This window comes from Lucilia sericata, unplaced genomic scaffold, assembly GCF_015586225.1.
Source record: "Lucilia sericata isolate MDLA Ls3-8-SP2 unplaced genomic scaffold, ASM1558622v1 Contig000426F_arrow, whole genome shotgun sequence".
NCBI classification, from domain to species: domain Eukaryota; kingdom Metazoa; phylum Arthropoda; class Insecta; order Diptera; family Calliphoridae; genus Lucilia; species Lucilia sericata.
The window spans coordinates 45,892-61,396 of NW_023994441.1; the positions used below are offsets into that span (position 1 = coordinate 45,892).

General features: G+C 28.8%; 2 protein-coding genes across 3 annotated transcripts; one reads left to right on the top strand and one right to left on the bottom strand.

The window, feature by feature from the left end:
* Positions 1–1,689: 1,689 nt before the first annotated feature.
* On the top strand, positions 1,690–15,497 carry LOC119604758 (opsin Rh3). The gene is made up of 4 exons (XM_037957571.1): positions 1,690–1,882; positions 2,075–2,260; positions 2,322–2,668; positions 14,504–15,497. The coding sequence occupies exons 1-4, from the start codon at positions 1,812–1,814 to the stop codon at positions 15,067–15,069; spliced, it is 1,170 nt and encodes a 389-aa protein (XP_037813499.1). The 5' UTR covers positions 1,690–1,811; the 3' UTR covers positions 15,070–15,497.
* Positions 4,671–13,793, bottom strand: LOC119604759 (E3 ubiquitin-protein ligase sina). 2 transcript variants are annotated; one of them, XM_037957574.1, is made up of 3 exons: positions 13,103–13,793; positions 9,286–9,470; positions 4,671–9,201 (listed from the first exon to the last, which is right to left on the bottom strand). In XM_037957574.1, the coding sequence occupies exon 3, from the start codon at positions 9,195–9,197 to the stop codon at positions 8,298–8,300; it is 900 nt and encodes a 299-aa protein (XP_037813502.1). In that variant the 5' UTR covers positions 9,198–9,201; positions 9,286–9,470; positions 13,103–13,793; the 3' UTR covers positions 4,671–8,297. The 2 variants fall into 2 exon arrangements, with proteins under 2 accessions (XP_037813502.1, XP_037813500.1); XM_037957572.1 differs by having other exon boundaries at positions 4,671–9,233.
* Positions 15,498–15,505: the final 8 nt, after the last annotated feature.

The following is a 15,505-nucleotide window of genomic DNA, read 5'->3' on the forward strand; positions in this document are numbered from 1 at the left end:
AATCGCAGGAAATGAATAACTAAATGTATGTTCCATATTAAAGTAGGAAAATAAAATCTAAGTAAGCATACTCTAGGAATTTTTATTCTAACAGAACTGTTTAGAATTTAGGCATGACTTTTATTTTACTAATCTGATTAAGATGATTAAGATTGAAAAAAACAGGGACGTACTATGATTGGAAGGGCTTTTAAATCCAAGTGATAAGTAGAGAAAAAATTAATACCACAAGCCCCGCTGAATCCGAATCTGACCTCATCATCTGGGATTTGATCTATCTATCTATCTATCTATCTATCTATCTATCTATATCTATCTATCTATCTATCTATTCTATCTATCTATCTATCTATCTATCTATCTATCTATCTATCTATCTATCTATCTATCTATCTATCTATCTATCTATCTATCTATCTATCTATCTATCTATCTATCTATCTATCTATCTATCTATCTATCTATCTATCTATCTATCTATCTATCTATCTATCTATCTATCTATCTATCTATCTATCTATCTATCTATCTATCTATCTATCTATCTATCTATCTATCTATCTATCTATCTATCTATCTATCTATCTATCTACTATCTATCTATCTATCTATCTATCTATCTATCTATCTATCTATCTATCTATCTATCTATCTATCTATCATCTATCTATCTATCATCTATCTATCTATCTATCTATCTATCTATCTATCTATCTACTATCTATCTATCTATCTATCTATCTATCTATCTATCTATCTATCTATCTATCTATCTATCTATCTATCTATCTATCTATCTATCTATCTATCTATCTATCTATCTATCTATCTATCTATCTATCTATCTATCTATCTATCTATCTATCTATCTATCTATCTATCTATCTATCTATCTATCTATCTATCTATCTATCTATCTATCTATCTATCTATCTATCTATCTATCTATCTATCTATCTATCTATCTATCTATCTATCTATCTATCTATCTATCTATCTATCTATCTATCTATCTATCTATCTATCTATCTATCTATCTATCTATCTATCTATCTATCTATCTATCTATCTATCTATCTATCTATCTATCTATCTATCTATCTATCTATCTATCTATCTATCTATCTATCTATCTATCTATCTATCTATCTATCTATCTATCTATCTATCTATCTATCTATCTATCTATCTATCTATCTATCAATCTATCTATCTATCTATCTATCTATCTATCTATCTATCTATCTATCTATCTACCTATCTATCTATCTATCTATCTATCTATCTATCTATCTATCTATCTATCTATCTATCTATCTATCTATCTATCTATCTATCTATCTATCGATCTATCTATCTTTCCGATACGGTCCTGATTTCTATAAACTAGCACAAGTTCATTTCACTCAGAAACCAAAGAATAACTAAAAATAACCATACTTAGAACAGAAAATTCTAAAAAAATATCCAAAATCAAAGCTGAAGTACAAGTATTTCTTTTAATCCTCTATAAAATCCAATATCAAGCACTTGGTGGTTAATCTAATTTCTTTACTAAATAATTAAACTAGATACATACGTATGTCTGGATGTGTGTATGTTTGTACATATAAATTACATTAAAAATAATTTAAAATCTCATTGCAAATTGCAAGTATAAAAGCCTTTCACTTTCGTATCCAATAATTTGTCGTATTTGACCGGTATTAGAAAGTAGTAGAAAAAATCTTAAATAATTTCGGAAAAAAATAAAATACGAAATACAAGTTTTAACGGGAGTGTTTTGTTATTTTTTGTTTGGTGGTTAAATAATGGAAAATGTAACATACAGCCCGGCGAATCCTTATCGAAATGTCTCGACGGTATTGCGACCAGAGCCAAGGTACGTGAAAAGTTATTGTGTTAGAAGAGGATTAAAAAATAATAGTGTTACAATCGCAAAATGTGTCGAAAACGACCGAGAAATGTGGGACTAATGATTTAAAAGAAAAATTCCTTGTGAAAAGATAAAAAAATCAGTCGTATTCTGTGACCTCCAAATATTTTTGCATTAATTTTAGCTTTACAATTTTAGACTTTCTGCCGAAGGTCGTTTATTGGGCTGGGATGTGCCACCGGATGAAATACGTCATATACCCGAACACTGGTTGCAATTTCAAGAGCCACCTGAATCAATGCATTATCTTTTAGGCATGTTATACATATTCTTTACCATCTTGTCGATAACTGGAAATGGTCTAGTCATATGGGTTTTTACAGCGTAAGTGTTATGCAGTTTAAAATAAATATTTACTTCAACTTTTTTTAAATTTAACCTTCAGAGCCAAATCTTTGCGCACCCCCTCCAATATATTAGTGATAAATTTGGCACTCTGCGATTTCTTTATGATGGCCAAAACACCAATTTTCATTTATAACAGTTTTAAACGTGGTTTTGCTCTCGGCAACATGGGTTGTCAGATATTTGCTATTGTCGGCTCGTATACGGGCATAGGAGCATCGACTACGAATGCTTTTATTGCCTATGACCGTTATAATGTCATTACTCGCCCCCTGGAGGGTAAAATGACTCACGGCAAAGCGATTATAATGATTATTTTCATTTATATGTATGCAACACCGTTTGTGGTGGCATGTGCCACCGAAAGTTGGGGACGTTTTGTACCGGGTAAGTGGAAAATGTTTTATTTTTAAATGTTAATTAAAGTAGTAGATTAAAGTTTTAGAAGTCAATTTGTAGAAAAATTACTATTTGTGATATATAAGACCAATGCACAGTCTAGTCTACAGTGTCGACCATAGTCTAATCTCTAGTCGGCACTGTAGTCTAATCCATAGTCTATAATCTGACTATAGCCCAGTATATTGTATGGATTATAATCTAGTCTAAAATCTGAATTATAGTCGTTACTATAGTCTAAAATCTAGACTATAGTCCAGTCTATAGTGACGAGTATAGTCTAGTCAATAGTCTATGTAGTCTATAATCAGGACTATAGTCTACTTTATAGTCAGGACTATAGTCTAGTCTTTAGTCAGGACTATAATCTAGTATATAGTCCAATTTAAAGTCTAGTCTATAGTCTATTATGTTGTCTATTCTATAGTCTAGTCTATAGTCTAGTCTATAGTCTAGTCTATAGTCTAGTCTATAGTCTAGTCTATAGTCTAGTCTATAGTCTAGTCTATAGTCTAGTCTATAGTCTAGTCTATAGTCTAGTCTATAGTCTAGTCTATAGTCTAGTCTATAGTCTAGTCTATAGTCTAGTCTATAGTCTAGTCTATAGTCTAGTCTATAGTCTAGTCTATAGTCTAGTCTATAGTCTAGTCTATAGTCTAGTCTATAGTCCTAGTCTATAGTCTAGTCTATAGTCTAGTCTATAGTCTAGTCTATAGTCTAGTCTATAGTCTAGTCTATAGTCTAGTCTATAGTCTAGTCTATAGTCTAGTCTATAGTCTAGTCTATAGTCTAGTCTAGTCTATAGTATAATCTATGGTCTAGTCTATAGTCTAGTCTATAGTCTAGTCTATAGTCTAGTCTATAGTCTAGTCTATAGTCCAGTCTATAGTCTAGTCTATAGTCTAGTCTATAGCCTAGTCTATAGTCTAGTCTATAGTCTAGTCTATAGTCTAGTCTATAGTCTAGTCTATAGTCTAGTCTATAGTCTAGTCTATAGTCTAGTCTAACCTAGTCTATAGTCTAGTCTAACCTAGTCTGTAGTCTAGTCTAACCTAGTCTATAGTCTAGTCTACAGTCTAGTCTAGTATATAGTCTAATCTATAGTCTAGTCTATAGTCAAGTCTATAGTCAAGTCTATAGTCTAGTAGACAGTCTAGTCTATAGTCTAACCTAGTCTATAGTCTAGTCTATAGTCTAAGCTATAGTCTAGTCTATAGTCAAGTCTATAGTCTAGTCTATAGTCTAGTCTATAGTCTAATCTATAGTCTAGTCTATAGCCTAGTCTATAGTCTAGTCTATAGTCAATTCTATAGTATAGTCTATAGTCTAGTCTATAGTCCAGTCTATAGTCTAGTCTATAGTCTAGTCTAACCTAGTCTATAGTCTAGTCTATAGTCTAACCTGGTCTATAGTCTAGTCTACAGTCTAGTCTATAGTCTAGTCTATAGTCTATTCTATAGTCTAATCTATAGTCAAGTCTATAGTCTAGTACACAGTCTAGTCTAGTCTATAGTCTAACCTAGTCTAAAGTCTAAGCTATAGTCTAGTCTATAGTCAAGTCTATAGTCTAGTCTATAGTCTAAGCTATAGTCAAGTCTATAGTCTAAGCTATAGTCAAGTCTATAGTCTAGTCTATAGTCTAGTCTATAATCAAGTCTATAGTCTAGTTTATAGTCTAGTCTATAGTCTAGTCTATAGTCCAGTCTATAGTATAGTCTATAATCTAGTCTATAGTTTATTTTATAGTCTAGTCTATAGTCTAGTGACTAGACTATAGACTAGACTAGGGCTATAGCCTGAACTATAGTCTAGACCATAGTAGTTTTATCTATAGTCTATTGTATAGTCGGACTCATTTATAAAAGTGTTTTTTTTTTACATTTGCTAGGGCAGTTCACTATAAACAGTAAATTACCCGTTATTTATAGGAATTTCTCAGAAAACTTACATTTAACAAATAATTAACTCGATAAAAATAAAACACAATTTATTTATTAATTATCATGGTATTATTATTTAGAGATCAACTAACCTAGGGTAAAATATATATTTATGTTTATATATATTTTTTATATCTTTTTATTTGTGTGTATGCCATTTTTTAGCTTATAATTTTAAATACTAGATAAATTGTTGCTGTTTTCAATATAATATTAAAACTATGTATTTTTCTCATATAATTTTATAATATATCTCTCTCTTTTTTGTGTAAGTGTAGAATATTAAAATTAAGAATCAAGTTTGTCCAGTAGTTGTGAACAAATCTTTCAATTTTTAACACCATTTTGTCACATTCATTCATGTTATATTTAATTTTTTTTTTATAAATTTAAATTTTAAAATTTGTTTTATAAACATAATTTTTTTGTTATTAAATTAATTAAAAATATAGTTATTTTTAATTATTTTTTTAATTAAAAAAACAAATTATTATTATTTTTTTTTTTATTAATTAAAAAAGTAAAATGTCTATATTGTGTATATTCGAGGATATAGTGAAAATAATTAAAACATTTAAACAAATCTTATTTAATTTACATTAAATTCTATTATTTTATAAAGTTAAATAAACATAAAATTAGTTAAACAACCAAAAGATAGTTTATTTAAAATAAAACAAACAAAAAAATTAATTAAAATTAAGATTTTTTTAATTAAACATCTTAATTTATTTTAAAAATATCAAAATTTGCTATGCTTGCTTGAATTTACATAGGAAGACTATGTAAATATTAGAATTATTAAACAAAATCAGTTCATTTTTAGGTTTATAACAATAATTTCTTTCTAACTGCCATCGAAAATGTTTAAAAAGTAAGTTAGTATGAAAAAGTTGGGTTAGAATTTATAAAAAAATTTAAGAAAACATTTAATAGTTACCATTAGTTAAAGATTTATAAATAAAAGTATTAAATAACTGTTTTTAGTAATTTTAACAAAAGACTTCGTTATCGTTTTCGTATTGTATCTATGAAAATTTCTATCGAATTTTCCAGATTCCAGTTATAATTCTGAAATCCGCATTTCAACTTCTGAAACATCTATTCCGATCAAACATCAGATTCCGATTATTTCATTAGCTTGTCCAATAGTATTTTTAGAAAATTTTCAGCTGATTTTCCGCATGTTTGAAGTATATTTCTGAAATTTCCAATTTTAATTCGTAATAATTCAATTTCAGAATATCTATTATTCCGGAGTCGCATTAAGATACTCTTAATCGAATAAGCTTTAGTAACGAAAACGCAATTCGTTATTAAAATTAAGCTAAAATGTTTTAGATTTATTATTCGCTATCGAATGCTATCATTCGATCCTAGATTTATCACATCTTTCTTTCGAAATGTTTTAAATTTCCGCTTAATTTTATTTGATTGCAAAAAGTCACAATTCACTTTTAATATTCCTGAAGTTTGTTAGAGTTATATTCTGAATCCTGAATCTATCGATTTCAGAATGTCAATCACCCCTATCGCCGAATGCAAAAAGTCACAATTCACTTTTAATATTCCTGAAGTTTGTTAGAGTTATATTCTGAATCCTGTATCTATCGATTTCAGAATGTTAATCACCCCTAACGCCAATTGTAGTGAAATTTTAATTCCCCTCGATGCGAAAATTCTAAAATTCATTCACAATAGTTGATTTTGCTAGCAACAGCTGTTTAGTGTTTACAAAATTTCACAACAGCGGAAAAATTTTTCATATCTAAAAAGTTAGTGAACAGAAAAAGTGAAAATATTTCACATAAAATGTTGATTGGCTATAGGGCTGTATATGTTGTACCGGTTAGACTATGTCCAATAGTTCTTTCTTAGCGGAAACTTTCGATTAATACAGCTAAGTTGGCAATCTTTGTTCGAGTATGACACGGCCCTTTTCGAAACGAAGTTCCAATTGACCGGACAGAATGTCAGTCTGTTTGCAGAATATAAATTTGGATTCCTAGACTTCTTTTGTATCCAAATCTTGGTACATTCTACCAGGTTTGCTCTTTAAAATTATCAAAATCAATCCATTAATATGAACAAAATTCCGAAAAAATTCCATAATTTTTCCTTTACATATTTTCAGTTATATCTCAGACGGTATGTTCTTTAGATAGGCAATATGTGTAATAAAAGAAAAGTACTACAGATACCTTTCACTCAACTTAACTTTCGGTCATAAAAAGGGCAGTGAATTGGAAATGCACAAGATTGGATAGGCAACGGACAGCATATATCCTAAAACAAACTCGTTTTAAACTTAGAATTCCTAATAACGACTACTATAGATGTTGTCACGACAAAAAGGAGGAGTCGATTGAACAAACATTACTTGTAGAACTGTTGTTGTAGGACTTCATAAGGCAGTGTAATTGGTTGGCTAATGGTAACCGCTTGATGTCCATAAGCGTCGTTGACTCTTTGTTTATTTCTCTCCCTTCCATCAACACCGTTTCTTTATAAATATCCTTCATTAGCTTACGCCTTCAACTCTCTATTCCTGGTTTTGTTTTCTGTTTCCATTTGTCGCTTTCTAACAGTAGCCAAACCTACCAACCTGATACAATATAAACTGCCTGTTTCAAAAGGCCGAAAGAAAATCTAAAACAACATTTTCAAAATCATTAGACTTATATAGCTTTAATATTGATTCTATAGAACAATTCTAGTGTTCTTTAAGCAATATTTTTGTTTGTTTGAAATAGTCATTATCGAACCTAGATCCAGGACGAGCTTTAGAGAACAAGTACACGTTCTTAGGAATAGTTTTTAGATTAGTTCTATTAAACTAGGGTAGTATTAGACTTAGAACTAACTACCAAAAATAAGTTTCTAGAAAACGTTTTAGAATTTCTATAGAATTACAACAATATTTAAGTTTCAAAGAAGCTGTCTAATAATCTAAAGCGGTACTACTTCTGGAACTAGTTATTTAAGAAAGAATTCCCAAATATTATTTACTTAAATATAATAGTTTTTACTAAATAACGAAAAAGTGTCGAATCATAAGAAAACTGTTAGATATTTATTTCTTAGAAAGTAAAATGTAACAAAACACTAAATCGTTTTGCATTAATTATTTTTTTTATAGAATTGAAGATGTAATTGATATTTAAGCAATTTGTTTTTAAAATATACAAAACGTAAACTATTCCATTTAAATATTAAAATTAAAAAGAAAAATTCTAAAGTATATTAGTAGTAAACTCAAAAATATTAATAAAACTTTTCAAAACAAAGATGAAAAAAAGGAAAGAAAAGTTTTTTAAAAACTTTTCTAATTTATACATAAAATTATTATAGAATTTCTAGAAAGAAAATTAAAGATTTTAACAAATAAATTGATGATTGTTTGCTTTCACATAATCTTGTATGTTATATACGGCAAGTAGTTATGTATATGTATATGTATATAATGTATTGTGTCTTCTTATACATATATAAACCATGAGCCAAGCATGTTATTTAATTAAATTTATATATTTCTTTTTTTAATTATTATAATTTTATTTTATAATTTATATTAATATTTATATATATACTTCTCATTTATCTCTCTCCAATTTTTGGATGATTTATTAAATTAAATTCTTCCTTAATCACTTTTAATATTGTTGTGGTTGTTGTTATTATACAATTGAAATGGTAACATTGATGCCTAAATTACCATTATCGGCAAATAGTTGGGCAATCGAGGTGTCAAAGACCAGACAGTCGGAATTGTGTATGGCTGAGGCCACACCTTCATGTATGGAACGTGGCATAGCTTCCCAGGTTAAACGTCGGCGATTGCCATTCAATTCCAAACGATAAACAAAATTCTCGGCTTCTTTGCGGGAGCCTATTAACTGCACAATGGCAAAGAATTGCTGATGACCATCATATTTCTCCTGTTTCTCTAGCACCAACATGAAATGATGACCAAAACATGACTGCATCATGACCCAGTCAACGGCCCCGGGTAAATTAATATCTGTGGCTAAGAATACTATATCCTCCCCCTGTAGTGTTGTTATACTCTTGTGTGACATCATTAAATGTTGCATGACTAGATCGAGAGGTCCCTGCCATTTGCAGGAGGCACCTGGACAAGGGCACAAATAGGGTCGACATTCGCAGGTCTCTTCATGTTCTGTTTTCTCGGTGTAGAGCAATGAGGCGGTACAGCCATAGCCCGAATGTTTGCAGGGAAATTTGACATTCGAGGCCACTTTCTCCATGGCCAAATTGCGTATATTGGCGAGTGGGCCACGACATGTGGGACAGCAGGTGAGCTTGGAACGGCACGAGACACAGACCAAGTGACCGCTGGAGCATTGTAATATGGGTGGCAGAACATAGTCAAAGCACACCGGGCATTCAAATAATGATGTTAGATCGGTCGACATACCGACATCACCGCCACCGGCGGACGACAATGACGAACTAGACGATGATGATGTATTGGCTGATGTATTGCTAGTACTAGAGTTGCCTGTAGCAGTACCAGTTGGTGTTTCACGTCGTTTAGGATTTATTTTATTAGACATTGGACTTTGGTATTGTGTAGTTTTAGAAAATTGTCCCTGTGTTTTTATTATTATTTTAGAATTTTAATAATTTTTTATTAAAACTTACTATTCTGGACTCCTCTAATAGTTATTGGCAGTTATTAAAACCGTTATTGTAATTATTGTTGTTTTAATTGTTGTTGTTGTTGTTGATGGTGGCGTAGAAATTATTAAAACCAAATGTGAAACGAAACTCTTGTTAACTAATTGTAAAGTCTTATTGTGCTTTTACATTGAAAATGGTATTGTTATCTGAAAAAAAAATACAGAGAAATAAAAAAAGTTATTAGATTTTATTGATTAAACAATTTATGTGTGTAATATACAAGGTGTAATTATTTAATTCCTTATGGTGATTTAATGAGTGAAAGTCTATACTACTAATGGTGTGTTCTCTAGGGTTTTCACACATAACAATGTCTTTTTAATAGTTTAGTTAAGTAATGAATATGAATGTTTCCGTTGGAAACTCAATATTCATTTATTTTGTCATATAAAAGTAGTTTACTGAAGATCTTTAATATCTTATGGATCCAAATAATCTTTTAGATTTGGCTTTGTATTTAATTGAAACGCATTGATTAAGACTGTTGAGTATTATTTGTTTTGTTTTGAATCTGTTAAGAATTATTCTGAATACTTTCTGATTAACTATCCTGAATCGATTTTGAACCTATTCTGAATCAATTTTGGACCAATTCTGAATACATTTAGTTCTTTTATTCAGTACCTTTGTTCAGATCCTATCTATCTATCTATCTATCTGTCTATCTATCTATCTATCTATCTATCTATCTATCTATCTATCTATCTATCTATCTATCTATCTATCTATCTATCTATCTATCTATCTATCTATCTATCTATCTATCTATCTATCTATCTATCTATCTATCTATCTATCTATCTATCTATCTATCTATCTATCTATCTATCTATCTATCTATCTATCTATCTATCTATCTATCTATCTATCTATCTATATATATATCTATCTATCTATCTATCTATCTATCTATCTATCTATCTATCTATCTATCTATCTATCTATCTATCTATCTATCTATCTATCTATCTATCTATCTATCTATCTATCTATCTATCTATCTATCTATCTATCTATCTATCTATCTATCTATCTATCTATCTATCTATCTATCTATCTATCTATCTATCTATCTATCTATCTATCTATCTATCTATCTATATATCTATCTATCTATCTATCTATCTATCTATCTATCTATCTATATATATATCTATCTATATATCTATCTATCTATCTATCTATCTATCTATCTATCTATCTATCTATCTATCTATCTATCTATCTATCTATCTATCTATCTATCTATCTATCTATCTATCTATCTATCTATCTATCTATCTATCTATCTATCTATCTATATATCTATCTATCTATCTATCTATCTATCTATCTATCTATCTATCTATCTATCTATCTGACGATTTTCTATGCATTTCATACAATTTTTTTTAAGAACTGAAAAATTTTCCATTTTCTTCGGGATTTACCATAATCGGGTTTTCCAATAAAGTTTTATTTATAAATATTTCACTAACAGTTATTATGAGTAACAAACTTAGAACTCAGTTTATTTGCACCACTTTTTGTATATTATAAAAACTATAAAAAGCACGTTATATTTCACTCTATCCTACTGCCGTTGCAGACAATTTGTAACTGAAAAAATCTCTGAAAAAATAATTTATAACAAACTAAAAAAACCCAAATAAATTATTTTAAATAAAGCCGTCTTTTTCAAAACACCTAAAACATTTTGTAATTTTAACTAGTATCTATTTACTTAAAACTCATCCATAGCATTTCACGTTTTTGTATAGTGCCATTATCAAATTATCATAATAATTTCAGACAGTTAACTCTGAAACAGATGACTTTTCGGTACCGAGCACACTTGCCACAAGCGTAACACAATTAGTTTTATTATTAAGTAAAATTTAAATAAACATGTAACCGAAATACATAACACCCGAGTGTTGCTGCTGTTGCTTCTCTTTTTTTTTTATTTTATATTTTAAACAAATAAATTTCTTGAATTTTCTTGTTTTCTTAATGAATTTGCAAATTTTATGGCAACAGAAAACCAGACAGACGAAATAAAACTAAAAAACAAAATTTAGCTGCAGAAACTAAATACCACTATATTCAGACATTGTATGTATTCCAATAGTCGAATTGTAAGTATATTAGGGTGGTTGCATACTTTGGCTACGTTTCTCAAAGTAATTAACAAAATTTGTAGATTATACCTATTCAACAAGAAAACTACTATGATGATGATTTTGTTGACTGAAAAAGATAAGTTGAAGTTGCTTTATTACTTCTTCTGATCTTAAAGGAAGCCTTTTACTAAGACCCATATCTAGGATTAATGTATTTATAATTTAAACTGAAAAATCGTATGGCATCTAAACAAGTTAAATTTTTCTTTTGAAAAAGTTTTTCAATATTGTCACATTTCAAATCATCGAAAGGTGTTTAGTTTAAATCATAACTTTTAAAAATAACTTTAAATATTATAATGATTTGTAAAATTCATTTGGTGCCACCCTAATGTACATATACATATAATTATTTAGTCACACAAAAATTATATGTACATTTATTCAACTAAAGAAAAAAATGACCACTGACCGACTACATAATACACTATATAAGAGAGATTATGGACAGTACAGTAACAAAGCAGTAACAGATCCAAGAATAATATGTATTAAGAAAAATATCAATATACTGGTCTGTGGACCTCTCAATAGACTAGTTCATTATCTATTCTGTGGACTAACCTATTGACTAATCTACGGACTATTCTATAAACTAGTATATGGTCTAGTATTAAGACTAAACTATATCCATAATAGTCCATGGACTAGTTTATGCACTAATCTATGGATTAGTCTATTGTTAAATAATTGTAAAAAATAAGAGCCTACGTTCCTAAGTCCAGCAATAAGAATTCTGAAGAATCCCAATTTTATTAAACACTTTAAGTACATTGCATCCATGTTAAAGAAACTGTTTCAGCTTGTTTTATGTTTATTTCCTTTCCTTAGAGATGTTACAAATAATATCTAAATATGATAAGACATTCGCAACTAAGTAATGTGCATACAAAAAGTTAAAATGTTAATGATTTTTTAAATTTTGATTTATTTTATAGCAACTAACTAAAAAAACTACAATTATATACTGCAGCAGCAGTGTCTGTAAGGATGTACATATGTATGTTTGTAAGTTTCTTTGGTTGGTTGGTTACAAACATACAAAAATGTGTGTTGTTATTGTTTGTCTCTCTAGTTTCGAGGAATTCAGGTGGTTGCAATAAGCAAGTAAAGCAATATAATGGTTAATCTTTGTTTTTTTATTTTTTATGTCTGTCTACTTCACACTGTACGTTTGAGTAATAAATGAATGAGTAGAGAAAAAACAACGGTAATAAGTCACAAATTGCGTTCGTATAGCGCTCTATGTCTGTTTGCGTCTGTTTTCATTTAAATATAAATAATGGTGGTATCATCAAACTAACGGTAGGGGAAATTAAAAACAAACAAAAAAATATTACATATGAAAAAAAAATTACACACGTTGTTGATTGACCTTTTAATATATGCATGTCTGTCTGCATTCATGTGTGTGCATGTGTAATCAACTATTTTTATTTTCTTTTACAAGAATTGATAATGAATTCCAATTATTAAGGATTTTGACATTTACTTTTTGTTATACTTTTTTTCTGTTGCTTTATCTTTTTAGCTATTTGTTTATACTTTGGTTATTACTTTTTTTAAATAGTAAAATATTTAATTTATTTTTATACAAAAAAAAAAAAAACACTCACTATTAAAACACGTTCGTAGAGATGACAGACCAATTTTCTTCTTTTTTTATACTAAAGCAGCAGCATCATATGTTCTACGCTGACGTTTCATATGACCAAATTGTTATTGTGTTGTGTATTGTTTTTTTCTTCTTTTCTTTATTTATGGTGGTGGTATTATGTTGTTGTCACTTTTTTTTGTATAAAACGTCTACGTCGCTGCTTTGAAAACAAAAGCAGCGTTTTAATTTTTTCTTTTATAAAAGCAAAATGTTCTTATTTTAATTAATAAATTACTTTTGTAATCTATTTATTATTTTGTATGTATTATTCAGCTATATAAATCATAGAATAAATTATTAATTTAAACATTTTCTTTAATTTTCTTGCTGCTAAAAAACTGTTTTCTTTTTTTATAATTTTTGTTATATTTCTATTTTCCTCGTATTTTTGTAATGGTTGTCGTAGTTAATCGTGTTAACATTTGTGATTACAGGCTGTTTTCATTTAACAAATTTCTTTTAAAATATCTATTCTTTCTATGTTTAATTAAGTTTTTATTTATTACTATATGACATAAACACTGTTTTATAATATTTTAAATGATTTATATTTAATTATGGGGTTTTCTCTAAGAAATTTTAGTTTTTTTCCCTTAAATTTTATCTACAAAAAATTTTATAGTCGTAGTTGCAATGATACTTTTTATATTACTACTAAATATTAGTGCTGTTAAAGTACTTAGTACTTGGGGTTATTGATTACTCAATAACGTTTGTTTTTAGTAACCAATAATCAGGGGTAGTAGTTAGCAGGGTTGTATTTTGTAAGAGGAATTGGAAATATATGTTTTATTTTATAATTTCTCTCGAAAATTCAGTGCCTGTGTTCGGTATTTTTCGAATCGATAAAAAACATTAATATATATGAGTCTTCCACTTCTTAGTAGTGTGATTCAAATAATTTTCAAACTGAATACATTAAAATTTAACAATATATTTTTGAATTACTTGTGTTCACCCTGTTTTAAACAAGACGATTAGAAATTTCTCGACATTTTTGTCAATTCAAAAGTTACAGAACACCGGCAGAGTATAATTATTAATAATTTAAATATTATTTGATCTTATTTATATTATTATATACAATCAGAGCATAGAAAGAATGAATTTTAAATAATTAGAGTTTCATTATAGTTTTATACCTGAAAGGTATTCAGTAGTCATAAACTCACTTGGTTGCATAAAATAGGAATGATTTTATGAGTTGTTGTTAACTTAGGAGGGAAAGGAAAAATAAATACAATTTGAAGTTAACATTCTAATGATTTATTATCTTTGAATTGGAATATAAAATTTTGTTTAATTAATTAAAACTTTACACTCAAAACTTACTATACCACAACTGTTTTTATATTTTCAGAAGGCTATTTAACATCCTGCACTTTCGATTATCTAACGGACAATTTCGATACACGCCTTTTTGTTGGTACGATTTTCTTCTTTAGCTTTGTTTGCCCCACCGTTATGATCATCTACTATTATAGTCAAATCGTAGGGCATGTCTTCAGTCACGAAAAGGCTTTGAGGGAGCAAGCGAAAAAAATGAATGTGGAATCATTGCGCTCTAACGTTGACAAAAGTAAAGATACTGCAGAGATTCGTATAGCTAAAGCAGCCATAACAATATGTTTTCTATTCTTCGTATCGTGGACGCCATACGGTGTAATGTCTTTGATAGGAGCCTTCGGCGATAAAAGTCTTTTAACACCGGGTGTAACAATGATACCGGCTTGTGCCTGTAAAATGGTTGCTTGCATTGATCCATTTGTTTATGCCATAAGTCATCCAAAATATCGTTTGGAATTGCAAAAACGTTTACCTTGGTTAGCTATAAATGAAAAAGCACCCGAGTCTACGAGTACGGTTTCATCATCGAGCACGGCACAACAACCGGATCAGGGACAACAACAATCAACAGCAGCCTAAAGAAATTCTGAATACTTTGTAGTTTAAGGTCAATGTGATAAAATTTAAGTTAGTACATACTTATTAGTATTTATTATGTATAAAATTTAATATATGTAGATAGTTTGTAAAGTTAATAATTTTTAAAGATTTTGATGATGACCCTATTACGGACTTGGCTTACGCTTTATATTTTGCTTCAACGTGGCGGATTGACCTCTTTTTATAATGTTTAAAGGACCGTGCTTTCGACTTAACGTTTAAATGGAAATATTTAAATATGACAGTTTTAAGTCATATTTAATAAATTATGTACTTATTTATGTACAAGTAAAATATTGTATATTTTGTGGTATTAATAATACTACTTATATTTATTTATTTTTTGTAGTTGTTTTTATTTTAAATCCATAAATGGATTATGTTAATAAATAGAATTTATTGCAAACAAAAATTT